Below are 24,252 nucleotides of genomic sequence, written 5' to 3'. Positions count from 1 at the left end.
TGAGGGACAGAGGAAGCTATAAGTTATATAGAAAACAAGTAGCAATGTGACAGAGTAAGTCCCTTCACATCACGCAGTCTTCAAAAGGAAGGAAGTGCTGACACACGCTGTGAGGACATCATGCTGTGAAAGAAGCCAAAGAGACAAAGACTATATGATTCCAATTATCTGAGGTCCCAAGACTTGTCAGATTCATAGAGACAGGAAGTAGAATTGTGGGTGCCAGGAACCGGGAGACAGAGGTTTTGTTTTGTGAGGTGACAAATGCTCTGGAGATGCACAGTGGGGATGTTTGCACATGGTGTGAAGAAGCTTAATGCCAAGGGGATTTGACACTTACAAATGATTATAAAGTTAGCTTATGTTATTTGTATTTCACCATGATTAACAAAGAAAGCATGTGAGAAAGAAAAAAAGTCCTTGAATCATGAAAAGACATGGTGGTAACTTAAATTCACTTTGCTTAGTCAAAGAAGCCAGTCGAAAACACCAACTACTTTGGAATTTTAACCATAAGACATCCTGGGAAAATGCAAAACTTTCCCCAGTAAAATATCAGCAGTTGCCAAGAGTTGGAGGAGGAGGAATAGGCAGATTGTGGGGTATTTTCAGGATAGTGAACCTATGCTGTGATTTTTTTTTAAAGATTTATTTATTTATGCATACAAGAACTGGGGTACAGGCCCAGAGGTGTGGGGGGGGGGTGAGAGGATTCACCAGAGACAGTGGGGAACAGAACAGGCAGATTCACTGAAATACACTGCTGAGGGGAGCAGCGGGCGAGTCAGGAGAGGTCTGCTGCACCATGTGGGTTGCTCCCTGGCCAGGGATTGAACTCATGCTGCAGTAGCTGTGGATAGCTTCATAGTGCTGACACTTAACCCCTTGTGCCACCAGGGAGGCCCCTATGCTATGATATTATAGTGGGAGATATGTGACGTTATGTATTTGTCAAAACTCGTAGAATATACAAAACCAAGAGTGACCCTCATGTAAATTATGAACTTTAGTTAATAATGATATATCAATATTGCTTCATTCTTTATCACAAATGCACTGCACTAATTCAAGATGGTAACAATTGGGGAAAATTTGGGGGTAGGAAGGAATTGGGGCTCTGTGGAAACTCTGCACTTATCACTCAATAATTCTGTAAACCTAACACTACTCTGAAAAATGAAGACTGTTAAATTTTCAAATGCATGTCCCACCCCAGAGCAAAGTCTGCCTCTGTACCGGGTCCCACAGTCACATGACCTGGCGGCCTTAATGCTCCCCTTCCCTTGCCTGGGCTGCCCTTCATCCCAGGACTGCGCTTTCCACCACTCTCCCCCTTCGGGCTCAGTGGTCCCTCAGCTTCTGGAGGCAGGCGGCCATCTCAGCAAGGGAATCTGAAGAACCACAGTGTGGACAGGAGCTAGATCTTTTGAAGCCCTCTTTTGGCTCAATTTATCTTGTCTAGCTCGCTCTGGGTTCACCAAAATGAGCTGATGTCATGTCCCTTTAAAAGGAATAAGGGAGGTGCGCCTCCCCGCTGGCGCAGCAGTTGAACACTGGGTTGCAAAGCTGCCCTCAGCCTCTGCCGCTCCGGTTTGATCCCTGGCAACCGGGCAAGGGCCCCACATGGCGCGTGTAGACCTCTCCTGCCACCCGCTGCTCCCCTCAGCAGTGTGCTTTGGTCCTTCTGCCTGCTCTGCTCCCTGCTCTGGCTCTGGTGAATTCTCTCACCCTCCCGCGCTTCTGACTGTACCCAGTGCTTGTATAAATAAATAAATAAATCTTTTTTTTAAAAAAAAAGGAATAAGGGGGGGTGGGAGTGGGGGTGGGCCTCCCTGGTGGCGCAAGGCATTGAACATCGCACTATGAGGCTATCTGAGGCCTCTGCAGCACAAGTTTGATCCCCGCCGGCCAGGGAGCTACCCACATACCACAGCAGACCTCTCCTGACTCACCTGCTGCTCCCGTCAGCAGTGCTTTTGGTCAATCTGCCTGTTCTGTTCCCCACTCTGTCTCTGGTGGATCCTCTCAACCCCCGCATCTCTGGCCTGTACCCCAGTTCTTGAATGCATAAATAAGTCTTTTTTTTAAAAAAGGGATAAGGGGGACCTCCCTGGTGGCCATGCAAGGGGTTAAGCATCAGCACTATGAAGCTGTCCGCAGCCACTGCAGCACGGAGTTCCATCCCCAGCCAGGGAGCTACCCACATGGCACAGCAGACCTCTCCTGTCTCGCCCACTGCTCCCCTCCGCAGTGTATTTCATCAGTCTGCCTGTTCTGTTCCCCACTCTGTCTCTGGTGGATCCTCTCATCTCCCATACCTCTGGCCTGTACCCCAGCTCTTGTACGCATAAGTAAATAAATCTTTTAAAAAAAGAAAAAAAGGGATGAGGGAGCGACACCAGGCAGTACGGAATGAATAAGTTCCAACTTCACTCCAGTGTCCCTGGTACCACTTAAATAGTTTTAAACACCTGATTTTCCCTCAACAGGAGTCAGCTGTAATAACTTATCATGAATTAATAATTTCAGACCTACTTGTAGGAATAAAGTTCATGCCTCTTAATCATCCTCTGTCCTTAGTAAACACATACTAAAAGATTGATTTTTTTTTTGGAGGGGGTGGCAGGCAATACCTTCCCTCTAGAATCTGACCACACAGGGCAAGGACAAGGCAGCACATTGTGCTGGTGGCCTATCACACCTTGGAGAGCCCTGCACACATGGGAAGAAGGTCTCTGCTGCTGGCAGCTGTCCCTCAACACTGTCACTAGATAGAGGACGCCATTCTCTCCACATGGGTCCCTTAGATCAAAAGAAAACAATAATTCCCAGCATATTCCCTCTTCATGCTTGATCCCTGATTCCTTCCTTTCTTTCTCTCTCTCTCTCTCTCTCTCTCTCTCTCTCTGTGTCTCACATTTTTTTTAAAGATTTATTAATTTATGCATACAAGAACCAGGGTACAGGCCAGATGTGCAGGAGGGTGAGAGGATTCACCAGAGACAGAGCAGGGAACAGAACAGGCAGACTGACGGAATACACTGCTGAGGGGAGCAGCGGGCGAGACAGGAGAGGTCTGCTGCGCCATGTGGGTTGCTCCCTTGCTGGCTGGGGATTGAACTCGTGCTGCAGAGGCTGCGGATTTCTTCATAGGTTGCGTCTTAACCACTTGCGCCACCAGGAAGGCCCTCTCTCTCATTTCTCATCTACCCAGAAACAGGCTTCCTCAGGCAGGGACTTAGGTTGCACCATTGCCATATCTCCTTGGACTCTCAGTCTATGACTTCCTTTATGGCTCTATACTCATATCAGGACTTGGGTTGCTTTCCCTCCCTGCCCCCCCCATCTCCCCCAAGTTCCTCTCTTTAGGTGGCAGATCAGATCCAGCTGCCACGTAGTTAACTTCTTTGGAGGCAAGATTCTGGAGATACCCCATCACTGTAGGAAAAAGAACCCATGTACCCCTCATATCCAGAGAAAACATCTCTTCATGAAACCCTGGTTTTTATTCCAAAGGGAGAAAATGCAACTCAGTTTTCCCCAGAAGTGGTTTTCAGGCCAACCTGGTTCAAGGCAAAGGCTACTCAAACCTAATGCAGGAAACATTGAATTCGAATAGATGAGAAAATGGCTAGTGTAGACCAGGTGAGAGAGAAAAGAGGAATCTGGTGCCCTCTGGCGGTCACCACACACTCATCTCTCTGTGCTGCTCAGGGCCATCAGGTGACCGAGGTCTGCTCTGAAACCACCAAGATGTCCTTCCGTAAGTGACTGGATAAACAGACCTACCACATCCAGACACTGGAATATATTCACTGATAGAAATAAACGAGCTCTCAAACCTCAAAAAGACTTGGAGGAGCCTTAAATACCATATTGCTGAGTGAAAAAAAGCCAATCTGAGGGCCTCCCCGGTGACGCAGATGTTTGAGTGCAGCACTGTGAACCTGTCCACTGTGGGTTCGATTCCCAGCTGGCCAGGGCGAGACCCACACAGAACAGCAGACCTCTCTTGCCTTGCCTGATGCTCCTCTCAGCAGTGTGTTCGCTCTGTCTGCCTGTTCTGCTCCCTGCTCTGTCTCTGTTGAATTCTCTCACCCTCCCACGCCTCTGGCCTGTACCCCAGTTCTTGTATAAATAAATAAATCTTAAAAAAAAAAAAGCCAATCTGAAAAGGCCACCTACTGTGATACCAGCCATGTGACACTGTGGGAAAAGTAAAATTCTAGAGGTAGTAGAAAGATGAGTGGTTGCCAGGAATTTAGGGGAGTATGGATAGGTGGAGCATGGAAGATTTCTAGGACAGTGAAACTATTCTGTGTGATATTGTAACGGATGCTGGAAGTTACATCTTTGGTAAAAAACCTATAGAATAGACAATAACTAGAGTGAAACCTAATGTAAACTGTGGAATTTAGTTAATAATGTATCAAATGGGGGCCTCCCTGGTGGTGCAAGGGGTTAAGACGCAACCATGAAGCTATCTGCAGCCTCTGCAGCACAAGTTCGATCCCCGGCCAGGAAACTGCCCACATGGCACAGCAGACCTCTCCTGTCTCGCCCGCTGCTCAGCAGTGTATTTCAGTCCGTCTGCCTGTTCTGTTCCCCACTCTGGTTCTGGTGAATCCTCTCACCTCCCCACACCTCTGGCCTTTACCTCAGTTCTTATATGCATAAATAAATAAATCTTTAAAAAAATAATGTATCAAATGATTCAGATCAGTAGCCATTCTTCCCTTGTAAGCACTGTTTCCCACTAAAGCAATGTTAAAGGAAAAACTAGGAGTGGAGGAGAAGTGTTTATAGGGATTTTCTATTATCTGCTTGATTTTTCTATATACCTAAAACTGAGGTCTTATTAATTTAAAATCAGCTTTTTTGGGTCTAACTAACACAGGAAACTACGTATATTTGAATTGTGCAATTTGATCCATTTTGACCTGTGTATATACCCATGAACCAGTGTCACACTCCCCTTCCGTCCCCCAACAACCATCCAATATTTTCTGTCACTAAAGCTGAGTTTGCATTTACCCAAGCATGGAAATCACTCAGTATTTATCATTGTGATTTGACTTCTTTAATTCAACACAGTTATGTTGAAATTCATGCCTTGCTATCACTACTCTACTTTCATTCTTGAGAGACATCCCCCTGCATGGGTGCAGCCCTCACCTTCTGAGTGCCCTTCAGGTTATCCCCCCACCACAGAATCCTTGGGCTTTCACCTCCACAGACTCTGTGTCCCACTGTCCCACCCCACACCCAGGAAACTCTCTCGGGGTAGTCGTGGCACTCTCCTTGCATGTTTGGTCTCAGGAGACTTTGTCCCTCTTGACTAATGGCTAACATCTTGAAAATCTTTTCTTCATATTGTGATTTACAAGAAATACATAGCTGGTTATTTATATATATGTGTGTGTGGTGTTTTTCTGTAGTTCCTGGCTCACAGCTCCCAAAGCCTTGGATTCCCTTAAGTGTTGAGAGTGATAACAATTCCTTCTGTTACATTAATAAGGTCACTTTTGGAGAAGAATCTAAGGATGAGTGCTGGTTGCCTATAGAACCAACCATGTGATTAGAAGGTTGGAACTTCCAGGCCCACCTCACAGACCTCTGGAATGGGCAGAGGGGCTGGAGCTTGAGTTCAACCACCCTTCCCCCATGTTCATATGTTGAAACCCTAAACTCCAGAGGTGATGGTATGAAGAGATAGAAGGTTTGGGTAGTGATAGTCATACTCCACTGGGAATGGTGACTGATAAAAGAGGCTCCAGAGAGCTTGTTTGATAACACAGTAAGAAGTGTCTCCCGGGCTGGCCCCTCCACGGGAGACAGGCTCACTGACCATGCTGGCACTCAAATCTCAGACTTCCAGCCTTCAGAACTATGAGAAATAAATTTCTGCTGTTTATAAACCACCTGTCTGCAGTGTTGTGTTATAGCAGTCTGAGCCGACTAAAACAGTAGCCAGCTCTGGACATAATACGCTTTATCAGTAGATGGAGATTTAATCCTTTGTTTTGGACTGTCTTGAGTGTCTGCATGGGTGCAGGAGCTCTTCCTAGAGAATCACACACATAGCATAGCAACTGACACGAATGCCCATGAGCCACCCTTCCATGCTGTTGTCAAACAGTTCTCCCAGGCAGCTGCTCGAACTTACATTTCCCAGCTGTGAATGCCCGATTCTCCACAACCTCACCAACACTTGGTATTGTCAAGCCTGTTAATTTTTGCCAGTCTCATAACTGAGAAATGACATTTTTGTTAAGATCCCTCCCTGTCCTGGTATTCCAGGATGACTCTGGTCAGCACAGGTATTGGAGGTGAGACTCATTAAAAGTAAGAACAAGTGTGGCTTCTGGTTTCCCTTAACCTTTTCTTATCCCTGGATTTAGGAATCAGAGGGGCAGAAACAGTAGCCCTCAAGACCCTCTCAATCAGCAGCCTCCAAAATGCTAAAGAATACTGCAGGCCCTCCAATAATGTTTTGTTACAACATTGATGGGGAAAAAAAATCCCACTGGCATTGAACAAAATGACATTATTCAAGGATCTGCTTTTGTTATGTCTTTTCACTTAAGGTCACAGCTTCTAAGAACCTGTATCCCTGTATCGACAATGTTAAACAAGGAGCTGTTGTGTACAAAGATGAGTCACTGAATCAGCATGTAAGGGCAAGGACAGGTTGGGCACAGTGCAGAATATCTATGATGGGAGCTGACGGATAAAGGAGAGTCCTGGAGCCCTCGGTGGCTTTCTCAGGCTTTTATTGAGCTTTTACATGTAGAGCAGCAACCAGGTACATGGCAGGCAGGGGTGTGGGGGGTCAGGAGGCCGGCATACCCCCAAACCCCCGACAAGTCTTCACTCTGGGCTTCTCTGGCGTTCTTTTCTCCTTTTCCTCTCCTGCCTCTCTTCTGCTTCTCTCCTCCTGGCGAATATCTCAATACTGCAGTCATGGCCCAAAGAAGTAAACAACACAAATATAACAATGCAGGGCAATCCTAATGGCAGGAGGGCAGAAAAGCCTGAACACCACTTACCCTACACAGCACTTTGAAAATAATCTGATAATCTAGTTAGCGTTTCTTATTACAGCCTATGCGATAATTTCCTATCATTAGGGAGTCCGCCACATAGCTTACATATGTAGATTTCTTTCTTCCACTCAAATTTACTTCCTATCTTTGGTTTTGTTAAAAATAAATAAATAAATAATAAAAATATATATATATACACACACACACACACACACACACACATAGGAGTCTCCCTGGTGGCACAAAGGGTTAAGTGTGCTGGGGGAAAGGATGTCCTAAGCAAATTCCATACAGGCTTTGTGGATGCCACCCCCACTCCAGCAAGACACTGAGAACTACAAACCCCATGATCCCCAAAGAGAAGTTGCTAGCACCTAAGGACAGAGTTAAGCAGCCATTTTCTCTGTTTGTAAATAAAAACCAGCCATGTTAGTGGGGTCCGGCTCACTTGGCTCGTGCTCTTGGCCAGGCAGGTTTGGTCTCGGTGGGTCATTTGGGATTCCAGGTCGGCGGAACAGGTAGGATGCATTTAAGAATTTATCTCCCTCTTTTCTCTCTGAGTTCTACATTTCCTCATTTCCCCTTCCTTCCCTTGTAAATAAACCCTTGTTAACGTTTAATGTGTGCCTTCAGTGTAAGTCCCTTCTAGGGGTGAGGGTGAGGGTGAGGACTGAGGGTGAGGACCCACAGTCAGGCAACCCATTTTAGAGCGGGGTTGCCCTGTAACAAGTGCAGCACTATGAAGCCATCTGCAGCCACTGCAGCACATGTTTGATCCCGGGCCGACCAGGGAGCTGCACACATGGTGCAGCAGACCTCTCGTCTGGCCCCCTGCTCCTCTCAGCAGTGTATTTTCAGTCAATCTGCTTGTTCTGTTCCCTACTTTGTCTCTGGTGAATCCTCTCACCCCACCCCCCCAAACCTCTGGCTTATACCCCAATTCTTGTATACATAAATAAATAAATCTTTAAAAAAATATATATATATTTAAAAAAAACTGGTAAGTATCTGGAAGACTATGTCAAATCAGAGGAACGGGATTATGGAACCTAATTATTTTACTAATTTCTATATAGTTTGGGGAAAAGGAGACTTTTAAAAGTTTAATGAAAAAACATACCAAAGAAACACTTGAATGCATATTTTCATAGAAACACTACTAACATTAACTCAAAGGGGAAAACAACCCAGTTGTCTATCTTTGCATAAGTAAATAAAGAAAATGTGGTCCATTCATGTGAAAGAATATTATCTGGCCATTAAAAAGGAATGAAGTCCTAAAACATGCTACAACACAGATGAACCTTGAAAAACATGCTAAGGAAATGAAATTCAAAAGGTAACAAATCGTATGATTTAATTTATTTGAAATACCCAGAATAGGGCCTCCCTGGTGGCACAAGGTGTCAAGTCACAGCACTATGAAACTATCAGCAGCCACACCAGCACAAGTTCAATCCCCGGCCAGGGAGCCCACATGGTGCAGCAGACCTGTCTCGCCCGCTGCTCCCCTCAGCAGTACATTTCAGTGGATCCTCCTGTTCTACTCCCCACTCTGTTTCTGGTGAATACTCTGACCCTCCCGCACCTCTGGCCTACACCCCAGCTCTTGTATGCATAAATAAATAAATCCTAAAAAAAAGAGAAATACCCGGAATAGTCAAATCCATAGAGACAGAAAGTGGATTGGCGCTTGACAGGAGTTGGTCAATTGCTGATAGAGAGTAACTACTTAATGGATACTGCTGTTCGTGGAGGGCACTAAAAGTAGAGATGGTGGTCACACAACAGTGTGAATGTTCTGAATACCACTGTACTGTACACCTTAAAATAATTCATTTGATGTTTTGTGTCACCTGACTAAAAATAAACAAAATAAAAAAGTTTCAGCATTACTAACACAGCATTTTTTTCTTTTATACACAGTGAGTCACATAAGGAAGGTAGGGGGAGGCAGGGAAGGAGGAGATTGCCTGGAATATCTCTGGATCCAAGAAAACTTTTTTGGCAGTCCCAATATGGCTGCATGAGCTATTTGGAGCATCTGGTTCCAGCTGACTCTAGGATAGTTCCCCTCTGTGTGTCCCCTGTTCTGGTCTCACATGGGCCAGGAGTAACCATTTCCACTGGTATCATTGGTAATAATGAATGGTTGTTAGTAAGAGCCAGTGGTCTGTCTAGAGAGGACACCCTCAGGGAAACCTCAAAAGGGCAAGTCCTCATATGACTGGTAGTAAATTCTTCAGAAAGTCCATCTGCTGGGTCATGGTGAATGACAGCATATGTGGGATGCCTGCATCTCGTCAGCTCTAAATATGATTGCAAGGACAAATATACCAGGTTCCATTTCTTGGCCCCTAGTGAAATGACTGAGGCATTGATTGCAAATGATAAAACTATGAGATGAAGGACTGATAGCAAACTATGAGATAAAAGACTGATAAGAAACAGTCTTAGTGGGACAACCAGACCTGGTATGCCTCCCTGGTCACAGAATAAGGGTAGGCAACAGGACCCCTCCCCCAGGAGGGAATGTGTTGGAACAATTTAACACGATTTTAGTCTAACCTTTGAGTAGTGCCTCAGACCAGCATCATTTGAAATTTAAAAACTGGTTATCTGAGACTCTCAGTCCTTGAACTAATCAGACTAGAGTTGGACCTAGAGATTTAATGTTCACCAGATGCTGCAATGCGCATTTTGTATTGAGAGGTGATTTACAGTTATTATCGAAGAAAAAGAAACAGGCTTTGTGGCAAAGCAAGCTGACAAATCCAGTGAGAGGGATACATCTGGAATAACAGCATCTCATAATGTTGATAAGGGCGGAGCCACTCCCTGTGTGGAATTTGTGCATTCTCCCATGTCTGTGTGGGTTTCCTTCAGGCATTCAGTTTCTGCAAGTCCTGAAGATGTGCACACGAGGTTCACTAGCATGTCTCAATTGTCCTGTCAGCGAGTGTGTGTTGTGTATTCTGCAATGGAAGAGCATCCTGCCCAGGTTTGAGTCCTACTTTGCACACTGAGCTACTGGAATAGGCTGTCTCCTACCCTACCAAGAACTAGAGTATTTGGGTTGGAAAAAAAAATGTATATAAATAATATTTAACTATTACAACGAAGTGTTATGGCTCTTTATTTGGAGGATTCATGTTATTGTGATCAGAAGTATGCTACAGGAACTTAATTCATATTCATATCAATTAGCCTATGGTAAGTTGGTTTTGTTACATGTTATTTCACTTAAAGTGGAGGTTTTGAAGAACCTATAAATGATATCGAGTGAGGACTCACTGTGTATCTCAAGATGACTGAACCCATTTGTGTAATAAGTCAAAGATTCTCTAGATTAAAAGGAACTTCAGGGCCTCCTGGTGGCGCAAGGGTTAAGACACAACCTGTGAAGCTATCCACAGTCACTACAGCACCAGGGAGCAACCCTCATGGCACAGCAGACCTCTCCTGACTCACCCTCTGCTCCCCTCAGCAGTGTACTTTGGTCAATCTGCCTGTTCTGTTCCCCACTCTGTCTCTGGTGAATCCTCTCACCTCCCCCACTCCCCCCACTCATCTCTGGCCTGTACCCCAGCTCTTGTATGCACAAATAAAAAATAAATCTTTAAAAAAAAAAAAAAGGGCCTCCCTGGTGGCACAAGGGGTTAAGCACCACACTATGAGCAATTCACAGCCTCTGCAGCACAAGTTCGATCCCCGGCCAGCCAGGGAGAAACCCTCTCCTGTCTCGCCCATTGCTCCCCTCAGCAGTGTGTTTCGGTCAGTCTGCCTGTTTTGTTCCCCACTCTGTCTCTGGTGGATCCTCTCACCCACCGTATCTCTGGCCTGTGCCCCAGCTCCTGTGTGCATAAATGAATAAATCTTTAGGAAAAAAAAGAGAAAGAAAGACATTGTGAGATGATCAGAGAAATGTGATCATGGATGGTGTCAAACATCCAAAGAATGATTGTGAATTTTGTTAGCTGTGACAATTTCACTGTCATTATGTAAAAACAAAAACAAAAAAACTAAGCACGGAAATTATAAGAGTAAGATGACATGATAGCTGGGATTTGCTTTAAAATACTTCAGGAAATAAAAGAAAAATTAAGAAGGGACAGCTGGGGGCCTCCCTGGTGGCGCAAGGGGTTAAGACGCAATCTATGCAGCTATCCGCAGCCAATGCAGCACAAGCTTGCTCCCTGGCTGGCCAGGGAGCTACCCACATAGCACAGCAGACCTCTCCTGGCTTGCCCACTGGTCCCCTCAGCAGTGTACTTTGGTCAATCTGCCTGTTCTGTTCCCCGCTCTGTCTCTGGTGAATCCTCTCACCCCCCACACCTCTGACCCATACTCCAGTTCTTATGTGCATAAATAATCTTTTTTTAAAAAAAAGGGACAGCTGACATGAATGTGGCACAATCTTAATTATTGAATTGGGTAATGAGCACATTACCCAATGTGCACATTGGGTACAACATACATGTGTACATTTTGAAATTTTTCACAGTTTTAGCTCTTAGTCAGCTGTTCTCAAACTTTAACTGACCTATTGGCTCTGTCTCTTCTCTGTCAAGTGACTCCCCGGTAAGTACATGTCATTTGACCAAACCTGGAGGAGGTGATTACCTGACAGCTTTTGTTTGTTTGTTTTAAAGGCCTTTTTCAAGTCCTTGTCTTATAGCTGTGAACAGCTGTTTAAAAACTTGTGGCATCAGGCAGCTCTCCCTCGCACCTGTGACTATGAAGGTGCCTCTCTTTCTTTCTCTTCATAATCTACCTATCCTTTTATAGTGTGGAAAAAAAAATAAAAACTTGTTGCATCTGGGCAGAGCAAATCTGAAAAAGCCCACCAGGCACTTGCAAATGATGTGACTGGGTCTGCTGCCAGGCAGGGCTGGGGTGAGGGGCAGCTCTGCATTTGCTAGACATCAGAGGGTGCCTCCTTAAATCCTCTAGGGCTCTGGCCTTGTCTTAGTCCAGCTCCTAGGGCTTTGGGTGCCTCAACACAACTCCCAGAAAACTAAAAATCTGGACGAGCTCCCAGAGCCAGTCAGGAGATCCTGCCCACTCCCAGCACCCTGGGATAAGAGAAGAAGGAGGTCTAGAGGAGCAGTCTCATGGTCTCTCTGCTAACAAGGTAAACGCCCATTTAGGGGATTATGTGGCCCCTCTCGGAAGCCCTGACTTTGCCCACCTCTCCCTAGTTCCAAAAAGCAGTAAATGGATATATGTGCAGAATGCGCTACCTCACTATTGCCTCTCAGAACAAAGACCGGGCCAGCGATTGCCACCAACGCTGAAAGACAGGAGCCAGGCAGCTCATCTCACCTGAGCCTCTGCTGCCCCTGCTGGTCTCTCTGAACAGTATTTTCTGCACCAGAGAATTACTGAGAGTGGGTCAACTCTGACGGACCTGGAAAACTGAACTGATTAAATTGATTCAAAAATAAACTTTAACAGCCTCTCTGGTGGTACAAGGGGTTAAGTCTCAATGCTATCAAGCTATCACCAGCCACTGCAGCACGAGTTCGATCCCCGACCAGGGAGCTGACCCACAGGGCACAGCCGACCTCTCCTGATCCTCCCCTCAGCAGTTTATTTCAGTCAGTCCGCCTGTTCTGCTCCCCACTGTCTCTGGTGACTCCTCTCACCCCCACCACAAATCTCTGGTCTACACCCAAGTTCTTGCATGCATAAATAAACAAAACATCTTTAAATAAATTTTAGGAAAAAGGGAAAACTGGAAAATGCTCATATTAGATTCAGGTGTCTTTTGGCTCCAAGACACAAGCACTGGGTGGCCCTAGAGAGGCTCTGGGCCCTCCAGGCTCTCTGAAGCACAGGCCCCAGGAAGGCGAAAATAACTTCCCTGCTACTTTACAGGCATGGAAGCAGATTTTTTGTTCTATTTTTGTGAAAAATGCCATTGGACTTTTTTTTAAAGATTTATTTATTTATGCATATAAGAACTGGGGTACAGAGGCCTCCCTGGTGGTGCAGGCGGTTGAGTGCAGCGCTGTTAAGCTGTCTGCAGCCTCTGCAGTGCCGGTTTGATCCCTGCCGGCCACGAAGCAACCCACATAGTGTGGCAGGCCTCTCCTGACTCTCCCGCTGCTCTCCTCAGCAATGTATTTCAGTCAGTCTGCCTGTTCTGTTTCCCGCTTTGTCTCTGGTGAATCCTCTCACCCTCCCGCATATCTGGCCTGTACTCCAGTATACCTAAATAAATCTTTAAAAAAAAAAAAAGGGAACTGGGGTACAGGCCAGAGGTGCAGGGGGTTGAGAGGATTTACCAGAGACAGAGCGGGAAACAGAACAGGCGGATTGACTGAAATACACTGCTGAGGGGAGCAGCAGGCAAGACAGGAGAGGTCTGCCGCGCCATGTCGGTTTTTCCCTGGCCGGCTGGGATCAAACCCATGCTGCAGAGGCTGCAGACAGCTTCACAGTGCGGCACTCAACCACCTGCACCACCAGGGAGGTCCTTGATGTCTTAATAGTTTTCAGGGTACAGGTGTTTCATCTCCTTGCTTAAATTTATCACTATTCTTTTTGGTGCCAGTGTAAAAAGGACTGATGCGCAGATTTGTATGTGTGTTCATTTTGTATCCTGCAATTTTATTTTATACTTTATGTTCTAAGTTAGGGTTTTGTTTTTTTTTTTTTTTTTTAAATCTGTGTATGTTATCCAGAGTGAGTTTTACTTCCTTTCCAATTTGGATGCCTTTTCTTTCTCTTCAAAGCTAGCCAGTGGGAAACCTGATTCAAACTCTACTTTGAAGCCCACTTCTCCAGAGCCCAGGGCCAACTACCTTAGGGAAATGGAGACAGTGCACCCTCTTGACTGTTTCCGGTAACTGACAGGCCTGAGACCTGAGCATCTCTTCCCCCCCCCCCCCCCGACTGGCCAAAGGCTGAGGAGCTAACCCCAGTCCACTTCCTCTCCCAAGCAGAGACATACCAGCTCCCAGTCACAAGAGCATCTTCTCCTTTAAATCTTACAGTTGGGGCCTCCCTGGTGGCGCAAGGGTTTAAGCACCGCACTCTAGAAATCTGCAGCCTCTGCAGCATGAGTTAGATCCCCAGCCGGCCAGAGAGAAACCCACATGGTGAAGCAAACCTCTCCTGGCTCGCCCGCTGCTGCCCTCAGCAGTGTATTTCAGTCTGCCTGTTGTTCCCCACTCTGCCTCTGGTGAATCCTCTCACCCCCCACATCTCTGGCCTGTACCCCAGCTCTTGTATGCATAAATATTTATAAAAAATAAAATAAACCTTACACTTGCAGAAGCCCACATTGGACTGAGCACTGTGGAATGTTGAGAGCTCAGCAGTAAACAGAGCCTGGGCCCACACTCTGGGGCCCTACGTACACTTTAGTGGTAGAGCATGAAGTACACCTGGGTCCCGTCATAGCTAACAACTCTAGTCCATACAACTTACAACAAACCCTGGAAGCCGAAGCTACTAGAATGGGGGGCAAAAACATGATAGGGCTTCTCTAGGAGAAGCTTAACCTCTGGCCAAAGACAAAGCCATGTGTTCTTCAGGCTATGACAAAGCCCAAAATTGCTCCTAGTACATTGCCAGTTGTTGCCAACCACTGTTCTGAGCGTCACAGCTAAGTCTGCGTAGGATACACCTGGCTTGAAATCTGAGTGGCAGTTCAAAACGGCCTCAGACAATGAAGATATGCAGTCCTTTCAATACTTCTGATCACAGTGAAGAACAAGTCTCACTTTGATGCCAACGTGTCTCAAACCTTTCCCTGCAGTTGGTTATCTGTTTAACAGAGAGGTGATGATTTAGGTCCACAGTCTTTGGCAAATTAACAATGTAGGATTACAATTTAGTGTCATTTGCCTTTTGTCTCATTGCATTTGGTTTTTTATAACCATTTATTTTTATATTCAAGGTTTATTTATGGCCAGTGATAGTAATATTTAATCATTTCTAACAGGTTGTTGTTACGATTGAAGAGAGTATCACAAGTTTGAGGACTAAATCAGAGTTGGTAATCTCTCATGACTTTGAAAAAAATAAATGCTTGAACCTTTTTCCTTTGTAAAACAGGAAATGTTGATTTATAAGATGCTCCCCTGCCCCCAAAATAAGAATAGAAAATCACCATGTGCCCAATGCACACAGAGTACGAATGGCAATACACATCACAACAAAGATGGTTGTTTCAGCTTCTGGTTTTATTAACTAGCCAAAGAACACCTAAGTGACAAAGGTCATCTCATTCCTCTCACTTAAGTACCATGTTTGTACAGTGACATATTCCTTCCCATAGTATTGTTTTTAGGGTTACTTAGGTGTAACATAACCAGAACCTATGCTTCCACATAGACACTCAGATCAGAAAATTCTTTCCGCTTTAAGTCACTCTAACACTGCTATCAATACACATGTTAAAAACGGGCTGTTTTTGCAAAGTTTCCCTGAAATTCCAAAGTAAGATCAGTATCAGTCGTCTGGTTTGGTATTGCTTATGTAAAATGTTATTATTTGGAGCAAGATGGGTCAAGTGTACACAGGATGTTTCTGTCTTACTTCCCCAGTTTCCTCTGTGACTATACTTATTCCTAAATAAAACTTAAAAAAATTAAATGTTAGTCATGAAAATTAAAGAGATGTTAAACATTTCAGCTCAAAACTTAAAAAGAAAACCTGAAAGATCTTATGAGAGTTTGAGAGTCACCTGACAAATGTAATACCTCAGTCAGTGGGAGTGTGAAGATAGATGAATGCTTATTTATGTGTAAGGCTCATTACTAGCTCTGGCAGTGATAAATACGGTGCTGTCCCCTCACCCCCACCAACTCCTAGACCAAAAAGACTGAATTTCTCTCTTAAAAAGGTGAGTGGGGCAAGGCCCCAGGACTTTGTAAACACCCAGGTAGAACACTCCACAAATAAATGATTTCAGTCACTCTGCATTTGAGGCACACTCACACCAATTGCACAATCCCGGGTGAAGAGTCTGCCGGGACTCAGAACCTGGCAGGGACCCAGACCTCACTCGGTTTCATCTTGGGATCTCCTCTGACTGCACAAATGAGTCGGCTTGGCTCAGGACGAGCCTGTCCTTCTTCTCCTTCTGCAAGACCTGCTCCTCCCACAGAGCCTGGTCCACCTGATCGTCGGTGAGCACCACAGGCTTGTACTTCTCTTCGAAAAGCCGCTCGTTGGCCTCAGAATGCAGTTGGTGGGGTCCAACGACGCGCAAATGTGCTGGCAGGTGTAAGAACTCGTCGTCGTTAATATCGCAGTCGCGCATCCGGGCCGCCAGTACCCACCAGCGGCCCACGAAGCCCACATCCAGGATCCTGTCCGGGAAGTCAGCCCAGCGGGGCTGCAAATAGCGGCAGCGGGCCTGATAAAGGCTGGCCTGGGCGTCGAAGGGGGCCTCGTACACTAGTGAGCCTAGGCCCAAGTTCACATGGCGCAGGCGACCACGGCCCCGCAGCCAGAGCAACCTCTGCACGAACGCTTCGGAGTCACGGTTGCGCGTGGCGGGAGCCAACAGCAGAAGGGTCCCGGAAGCGTCGAGCAGCGCCTCCTCGAAGGCTGCCTCGCTCGGCGCTAGCGCGCAGCAGGCCGCCGCGCCACCCAGCAGCCCCATGTACACAGCCGCACGGCCGGGCCGGACCCGCGCAGCCGCCGCAGTATCCCTGCAGGCTTCAGCATAATCCCGGAGCAGGGCACGGGCCCAGATGCCTGAGAGAGAAATACGGTGAGAACGGTCCGGCTCCTGTGGCCACCCATCCCGTCACTTTCCTTCGCTACTCACCAAAGCGCGCCCACACGCCCGGCTTCGCGGCCGCTGAGTCACCCGCCTCTCCCCAAGCTTGGGACCAAAATCTCTTTACGGCGGCCGTCGCCATCCTCTTCCGTCTGGGCGACCGGTCTCCGACGGGAAACGCCAAATACGTGAAATAAAAGGCCCGGGAGTCTCTTTTGCGCAAGCGCTCTATCATCGGAAGTAGTTTCCCTTCGGAAAAGAATAGAAATGGACCGGCACCGGATATTGCGTCTAGTTCCAGCTGGGATGTGGTGGGTGGGCGGGCCGCGCAGGCGCAAAAGGCTGCGCGACGCCGACTGAAGTAGCCTCAGGTGAGGGGGGCGGGGTGCACCTGTGGGCTAGGGCGGCGAGTGGTCTACCTTTAGCAGCCTGGCGGGACTCAAGACTGAATGATAGACTCCGGGAGGGGCGCTGAGGGAGGCTGGGGGTGGCCCTGATTGGCCTCTGTCCTTACAGTGGGATGCGGTGACGCCCTTGAGCGACAATGGCAGCTGTGGACGAGCTGGCCTTCCATGGTGAGTGTGCCTGAGACCTCGCCCAACTCCCAGCCCCGCCGTTGGCGGAAAACTTCCGTCCACATTCCAATTCATACCTAACCAAGTCAGCTGTAGGCCGTGACCCGAGACCCCGAGCCCTGACACAGGACGGACCCTTCTCTAAGTCGACCCCCTTCCACCCGTGTACTCAGACCTCAAAGCAAAGTCCCGACTGCAGCCCTGACCCAATTCCAGAACCAGCCCTAAATTGCAGTCTCATGTCTGCAGTGAGGGAACACACCTCCTTCCCACTCCCCAGAATTGCCAAGTCAGTCCTTGCTGGGCAGAGCACAGAGGTGGCCATCAGATGAGCAGTGGGTCAGACCAAATTGTATTGAACCTCAAAACATGTCTGTCACCTACATTCCTTCTTGATAGAGTTTGAAGAAGCCACTACTCTGTTGGCTGAGAGCCCTGACGCTGTCACCACAAGCAGAAGCGATCAACTGACCCCACAGGGCCATGTGGCTGTGACTGTGGTCTCAGGTGGTAACTATGGAGCTGAGAACGAGGAGGAGAGTGACAAGACTGCGGTGAGTCATATATTTCCTGTGCCTGGCACGTGACTCAGTTGGCGAGGGCAAGCACTGAAAGCCCACATTGTGCAGCTCCTACAGGAAGAGCAGCAGCAGCAGCCTGGATTCTGGACCTTTGGCTACTATCAGAGTTTCTTTGATGTGGACACCTCTCAGGTCAGTCTTGGGAAGCTGGTGGGATGGGGCTTGGACTCACCCTTGGGGTTCAGCCACTGCTCACCAAGCACTTCCTGTGTATCGGTCCTGGGCAAGATGCTGGCCATACCCATGTGGCCAGCTATTAAAAGAGTTTTAGCCCAGGCTGTTAGAGATAATTGTGGTGCGTTGTAACGACTATAGCGTGACTGGGCTGGGTTTCTTGGGAACATGTTATATGTGTTAGCTGAGGAGGTGAGGAATTTGCTGAGACATAAAGAAGATCTAGTCAGGCTGAGTGGAGGAAAGCATAAGTATGTTCCAGGCAGAGGAAACAGCACATGCAGTGAACCAAAAGTGAGAGAAGACATGAGCTGCTGCAGTAGCTACTTGTCCTTGATCTCATTGGAGAGTATGTGGGGGACAGGTAGGCAGAAGCCAGATCACAAAAGGCCTTAGGAGCTATTTGGGTTTTATCCCGAGGGTGCTGGGGGAGTCCTTGGAGGGTTTAGAGAAAAATGAGGAGAATGAGCGGACATGTAGCATGGAGTGTAGAATGTGGATGGCACACCCCAGGCCAAGGTGGGAGAGGACCATAAACCAGGACTGCAGAGTTGTTGAAAAGAGATGGAGAATGCTCTGGAATCATTGACTATCCTTATTGAAGCTTGGGGTAGGGAGGAGAGGCAGCAAGGTTTGCCCAGGGCAGCCAAGCTGTGAGGAATAAGGATGATGACAAGCCCAGTAAGTCCTTGAGAGTGGTGGGAACTGGTCCAGAAGGGCTTGAGCCCATCAAAAACCCAGGGGGAAAAGCTGAGCCCTCAGCAGAGTGTGAATAGAGGAAGTGGAAAGTCATCAGGTAACGATTATCTCAGGTCTTCAGAGGAGGTTGGTGCCTTTCCTCTGGGTGGTGGGATGCCCCAGGCAAGTTTCCTTGCTGGCTTGGCCCTGCCCTCAGGTCCTGGACCGAATCAAAGGCTCCATCCTACCCCGACCTGGCCACAACTTTGTACGACACCATCTGCGGAATCGGCCAGACCTGTATGGTAAGTGAAGTCGTGTGTTCTGCTTACTCAATTATTCATTCAACAAATATGAACTGAGTACCAGACCTTGGTAGACAGCTGAGAACAAAGCAGCCAGTCACAGAGAGCATGGAACTTAAACATTCTATCCACGAAGAGAGAGACATGAAAGATTACAGGGAGCAAGATACTGAGAAGCAAATGGTTTGAGGAGAGTGGGTGTTTTGCATGGTTAGTTATGGAACACCGGCCATTCTAAGCCTTGTTGGTGTCAGGACTGGGGTGGAGGGTGAATAGAGGAAGGACATTCCAGAAAGGGTATAGGCCCTATGGTGGAAACATACCCAAACTGCAGGGCAGCATTGTCATTGGAGTGAGCTTCTAGGTGGTTTTAGATGTCATGGGACATTGCACAGACCTCCCACACTGATGAGAAAGGATTATAATTAAAGGGCTCTTATGCTGCCTGTGGCTATTCTGGTGCCTGGGGTCGGGGAGCAGTGAGGGCAGAAACTGGGAGACCACTGTGGTCCAGGTATGGAATGGTGGGGCCTAGTCCTGGTGGAAAGAGGAGTGGTTGGATTCTGAAATGGATCTAGAAGGTGGAGCTGGTAGGATTTGTTGACGCTAGCTGTTGGGCAGGAGGAGCAGAGCCAGTGTTGGTGCCATGCTTTTTTTGCCCGCACTACTACAAGGAACAGATCTGCTATTTATTGATGGGAAAGCCAAGCAGGTTTGAGAGGAAAGAGGAAGTGTAGGAGGTGGTGAGGAAGACATTGGATATAAGTCCAAAGTCGAGCATAGGGTACCTGAGGTGTTTGTGAGTTGTTGTCATAGTGGTGACATAAGAGCCCTGAGGCTGGATGAAATCACACAGGGGTAAAGGCAGATGGGAGAGTGGGCTGGGGAATTGCCCAGTGAATTTGCCAGTGAGCTCAGAGCAAAGCCAACAGTGCAGTCATGGGAGCCACATGGGAGTGTTTCCAGGAGCAGCTCAGCCCCGCCAAAGGCTGCTGAAAGGCCCAGAAAAGTGAGTGCAGAGAACTAGCTTGGGATTCAGTCACCAGGTGATAAGAGCAAGATGGAGTGGGTGGAGACAGCCCGGAGCTTGGGTAGAGGTGGCGATCTCAGTGCTGTTGACGAAGCAGATCCATCTGTCCTAGGAGCTCTGGGCTTGGGACTCTAACCACACCTGGTCCACAGGTCCCTTCTGGATCTGCGCCACCCTGGCCTTTGTCTTGGCCATTACTGGCAACCTCACCCTGGTATTGGCCCAGAGGAGGGACCCGTCCATCCACTACAGCCCTCAGTTCCACAAGGGTAAGCACAGGAGGTTCAGCACAGCACCTGGCGGGACTGGCGGTGCCACAGACTCCAAGGGGTGACTACCTGTCTTAATCCACAGTGACCGTGGCTGGCATCACCATCTACTGCTATGCATGGCTGGTGCCATTGGCACTGTGGGGTTTCCTGCAGTGGCGTCAGGGCACTCAGGAGCGCATGGGCCCTTACACCTTCCTGGAAACTGTGTGTGTCTACGGCTACTCTCTCTTTGTCTTCATCCCCACTGTGGTGAGTTTGGCCCAGGGACTACTGGTGACAGGTAGTCCCTACAGGTGCTGTAGGGACAATTCAGTAGCCTGGTCCCCATGTCTCCCTCAGGTTCTGTGGCTTATTCCCGTCCCATGGTTGCAGTGGCTCTTTGGGGTGCTTGCTCTGGTCCTGTCCGCTGCCAGCCTGGTGTTTGCCCTCTGGCCAGTTGTCCGTGAGGACACCAGGTTGGTGGCTGCAGTGCTCCTCTCCACCATCGTGCTGCTTCATGCCCTCCTGGCCATGGGCTGTAAGGTACAGCTCTGGGTGGTCACAGGCTGAGCCTTTGGGTTGGGATTTGGCTCACTGACCCTGACACTGACCTTGTGGGGTGGGGGGGGTTTCGGTTCAGGTTTACTTCTTCCAGCCACTGCCACTGCCTCCAGAGAACATGGCTCCTCCACCCCAAGCTACATCTCTGTCTCCAGATATACATCTACCATCTACTCTGCCAAGATCCGTGTCAACCTAAGGTACCACCTATAGGTAAGAAACTGTTTCAAACTGGCTGAGGGAGTTTCCAGACTCTCTTCCCCATGGGAGAGGTCATGGGATCACTCCAAGGAGTTTCTTTCTTTCAGGCCTGACATGAGCAGACACCTCTGCTTGCCCTGCCCCACAGATGATGACTAAAGGCTCCTTTGACACTTCAAGATCATTCTGCTACTTTCCAGACTTTTCTTACAAAGCAAACACTTTTATTTTCTATGCAAAGGTGATTGAGAGTTTATATAAATGCGGGAAAGGGACAGCTGAGCAGGGACCTTCTAGTGTGGCTCAGGTAGGCAATGCAGCCTCAGACTGCTCCAGGCTGCCTGCTGGGCCTTCTGCTATCCCTGATGGAACACATGGGAGAGCAAAAGGGCTACCTCAGCCTCAACTGTGCTCACCCTCCCGGGGTGCCCAATTAATAGGGCCTTGGCCTAGCCTGTGCTCCACATTTGAGTTTGGGGTATTAGAAACAGGGAGCAGAAGTAGAAGAAAATTGCCTGTGCTGAAACATACATTTCCTTATTTATTTTGTTTCTAGGTGGTTTGTGTCTGTTTTTGTCTTGTTTGTTTTTTCTTGAGGGAGAGGTCCCCACAAGGCCCGTTCCCAGGCTGGGGAGGGACCCAAATGCCATCATAGTTGTAGGGACTGGAGCATCTACAAATAGGAGGGGAATACACAGGCCTAATGTAGCTACACGGGAAAAGGATGCCTTCCAGGACAGATCCTTGAGGTTTCTATGTTGGGCCCCAGGCAGCTGATGACGACCCTTTTTCCCTTCAGGCCCGGGCCGGCAGGGCCCATTCTAGCTCCAGGTGTGGGAGGGAGACCTGCAGTGCTCAGTGATAGGACAGCAGCAAGAGGCAGGGGCCAAGGATGGGGGCCTTCCCGACAGCCGGGTGGTTGTACATTCAAGTGTGAGGTGAACCCTTTGGTGGGAGGGGGGCCTGGGGCTCCAGAGGCCTGGCCCACCCCCAGTCCCAAAGCCTTTGCAGGGCCGCCCCTCCGCACTGAGCCTCTGAGTGGGGGAGAGGGGCTGCTGGCTCGGCCCGGCCGGCCTGGTTCTCAGAGGGTCTGTGGATTGACACTGGTTTTTGTTTTTTTTTTTTTTCGTAAAAAAATAAAATTAAAAAAAGCAGCATGTCACGCCCATGGTGACCAAGGCCTGGTAGTTGAATGGAGGCCCTGCCTGGTTAGGGCTGCTTGCCCACTGGGGACAGGCAGGGGGGCTGGCGCTGAAGGACTAGGTGGATGCAGCTGTTCCCCTTTGCCCTCCCTATTGGGTAGCAGCTACCAGGCCCACACACGCCCATTATGGTAGATGTCAAACCCAGGTCGGGGTGTAGGGCAGGAAGGAGAACGGGGCTCCCACAATATGATCTTGTGTAAAACATGGCAGCAACACACGCTCAGGGCCAAGATGTGGGGGTTGGGGACGGCGGCGGCAATGTTCGTGTAAAAAAGTGTCCAAGTTCCCATAGCAAAGAGGGCTGTGACCGGTGTTTGGGCTTCTCCAGTACAGGGGTGAAAGCCGCCCGCAGAGAGGGGGGTGGGCGGGTCTTCATTTGGTTTCCTGGTGCTGTCAGTCCGTTCTGCTGCAAGGGCCTAGCTCCCATAGTGCATGGTGTTGGTTGGGATGGACATGGGTGAGGCCATGGAGATGGCGGGGCCACCCATGGTGAACTGGCTGTTGACCGCGTAGTGGGCACTTGAGCCACCGCCACTGCTGCCCTGGGCACCTGAGGACCCTGTGGAACAATGCATGGGCACTGAGGGGCCAACCTTGGCCCCTCGCCCACCTGGACCCACAGCAGAGTCAGAGAGAGAGAGAGACAGAGAGAGAGACAGAGCAGGCAAGAGGGCAGGTGGCCCAGCGGTGGGCGCACACACACCCGCAGGACCCACATCCCGGCCCGTGTTACCTTGGACAATCCCTGTGCTCATTATGGAGCCCATCCGGGAGTGGGTGTGATTGACAATCCCCGTGTTGGCTGCGCAGCAGGAGGAAGGAAGGAAGGAAGGGAGACGGTGTCACCGCCCCCAGCCTGCCCTGGCCACCTTGTCTCAGTGATGCTCACACTTCGCTCTCAGGCAGGGGCGTGGGGAGGGCAGTGCAGTGGCAGAGCGAGGCAGAGAGGAACGGAGACCCCAGGAAGAGAATGTGCTGGTGGCAAAGGTGGTACAGAAGGCCCAAGCACAAGGGCATCCTAGGCACCACCCACCACTCCCAGACCCAGGGGGATACTCACCTAAAGGAATCAGGTTGTTGTGGCCCACACTAGAGCCTCCGGCGATAACACTGCTCAGGTCATAGGCTGTTGGCATCCCTGTGCCCAGAGAGGGAGATGTCAGGTGTGAGGGACAGGGTCCTGTTGGGGGAGCTTTGCCAGGGAGTGCTGGTAGGAGTGACCAGGAAATGGCCCTGCTGTCTGACCGCCAAACCCACTAGGGTCTGCTCACCTGCCACAGCCATCCCACTGCTGAGGTTGTAGGTGCTGCCTGTGTTCCACATGTTCTCCGAGGGGGACGTGTAATGGGAGCCCGGCGGGGGTGAGGGTGTCGTGCCTGTGTATCTGTGGCAGAGATGGATCCGTGGGCAGGGCCGAGGGGCTGCGAGCCAGGCAGGCACCTCCCACATCGACCAAGGACCCATCCTACCTGAAGAAGGGGTTTTTTAGATCCAGGAGGTTACTGGACTTGGAGCCCGTCTGGTCTACTTGGGCCACAATACTGATGTCGTAGCTCTGTCTGCGGAGGATGGGAGAGCAGCCATTAGATTAGTGAGTGGATGACCCCTGCCAGCTCCCCAAGCCCTGGATGGCACCTTGTACCTTTTGTTGGCAATAAGCAGACATGTCCCTGAGAGCGTGTCCCCAGCCTTGGCAAACAGTGGTGACTGGAACAGGCACCGGACCTGGTACCAGTGAGTCAAGGGCTCTGTTGGGGCCGTGGACAGCCACACGGTCATTCTGCCGAGCAGGGACAAGTACACACTGACTGAGCTGGAGCCACTACTGTGTATGTTGAGCTCTCCCCAGGCGCCTGTCCCTTCTGATGGGTCCCCTAGGGCCCTGGCACTGGGACAGACTGCC

The 24,252-nt window shown here is 49.0% G+C and overlaps 3 protein-coding genes across 7 annotated transcripts in view; 1 reads left to right on the top strand and 2 right to left on the bottom strand.

The window, feature by feature from the left end:
* The window catches only part of YIPF2 (Yip1 domain family member 2), a 78,984-nt gene extending 56,285 nt beyond the window's left edge, over positions 1-22,699 (top strand). Inside the window, exons 1-10 of one of the 5 annotated variants that reach the window (XM_054693278.1) lie at positions 16,757-16,779; positions 17,305-17,363; positions 17,763-17,917; positions 17,993-18,076; positions 19,014-19,101; positions 20,284-20,400; positions 20,486-20,652; positions 20,743-20,925; positions 21,023-21,156; positions 21,252-22,699. In XM_054693278.1, the coding sequence (XP_054549253.1) occupies positions 17,333-17,363; positions 17,763-17,917; positions 17,993-18,076; positions 19,014-19,101; positions 20,284-20,400; positions 20,486-20,652; positions 20,743-20,925; positions 21,023-21,142 (945 nt within the window). In that variant the 5' untranslated portion in view covers positions 16,757-16,779; positions 17,305-17,332 and the 3' untranslated portion in view covers positions 21,143-21,156; positions 21,252-22,699. Of the gene's footprint in view, positions 1-16,756; positions 16,780-17,102; positions 17,160-17,304; positions 17,364-17,762; positions 17,918-17,992; positions 18,077-19,013; positions 19,102-20,283; positions 20,401-20,485; positions 20,653-20,742; positions 20,926-21,022; positions 21,157-21,251 lie in introns of those variants that run through there. The other 4 variants (XM_037505813.2, XM_037505812.2, XM_054693277.1 and 1 more) reach the window with 4 other exon arrangements.
* On the bottom strand, positions 14,342-17,019 carry TIMM29 (translocase of inner mitochondrial membrane 29). The gene is made up of 2 exons (XM_037505815.2): positions 16,837-17,019; positions 14,342-16,763 (listed from the first exon to the last, which is right to left on the bottom strand). The coding sequence occupies exons 1-2, from the start codon at positions 16,928-16,930 to the stop codon at positions 16,072-16,074; spliced, it is 786 nt and encodes a 261-aa protein (XP_037361712.1). The 5' UTR covers positions 16,931-17,019; the 3' UTR covers positions 14,342-16,071.
* The window catches only part of CARM1 (coactivator associated arginine methyltransferase 1), a 43,064-nt gene continuing 40,153 nt past the window's right edge, over positions 21,342-24,252 (bottom strand). Inside the window, exons 11-16 of the mRNA XM_037505809.2 lie at positions 23,992-24,129; positions 23,819-23,908; positions 23,621-23,733; positions 23,410-23,487; positions 23,083-23,151; positions 21,342-22,908 (exon numbers count right to left, since the gene is read on the bottom strand). Of these exons, the coding sequence (XP_037361706.2) occupies positions 22,766-22,908; positions 23,083-23,151; positions 23,410-23,487; positions 23,621-23,733; positions 23,819-23,908; positions 23,992-24,129 (631 nt within the window). The 3' untranslated portion in view covers positions 21,342-22,765. The remainder of the gene's footprint in view (positions 22,909-23,082; positions 23,152-23,409; positions 23,488-23,620; positions 23,734-23,818; positions 23,909-23,991; positions 24,130-24,252) is intronic.

The sequence above is a fragment of the Talpa occidentalis genome, unplaced genomic scaffold, assembly GCF_014898055.3.
Source record: "Talpa occidentalis isolate TD23 unplaced genomic scaffold, MPIMG_talOcc4v2.1 talOcc4.12, whole genome shotgun sequence".
In the NCBI taxonomy this organism is placed as follows: Eukaryota; Metazoa; Chordata; class Mammalia; order Eulipotyphla; family Talpidae; genus Talpa; species Talpa occidentalis.
The sequence above is the reverse complement of the archived record's forward strand: the minus strand, read 5'-3'. Positions and strand labels throughout refer to the sequence as shown.

What these genes read in the sequence shown, in the direction of transcription:
- TIMM29 (XM_037505815.2), bottom strand. Translation starts at nt 16,930, where the DNA reads ATGGCGACGGCCGCCGTAAAGAGATTTTGGTCCCAAGCTTGGGGAGAG. An exon ending in GGGCGTGTGGGCGCGCTTTG is followed by an intron (nt 16,764 to 16,836) that starts GTGAGTAGCGAA and finishes TTTCTCTCTCAG; the next exon opens with GCATCTGGGCCCGTGCCCTG.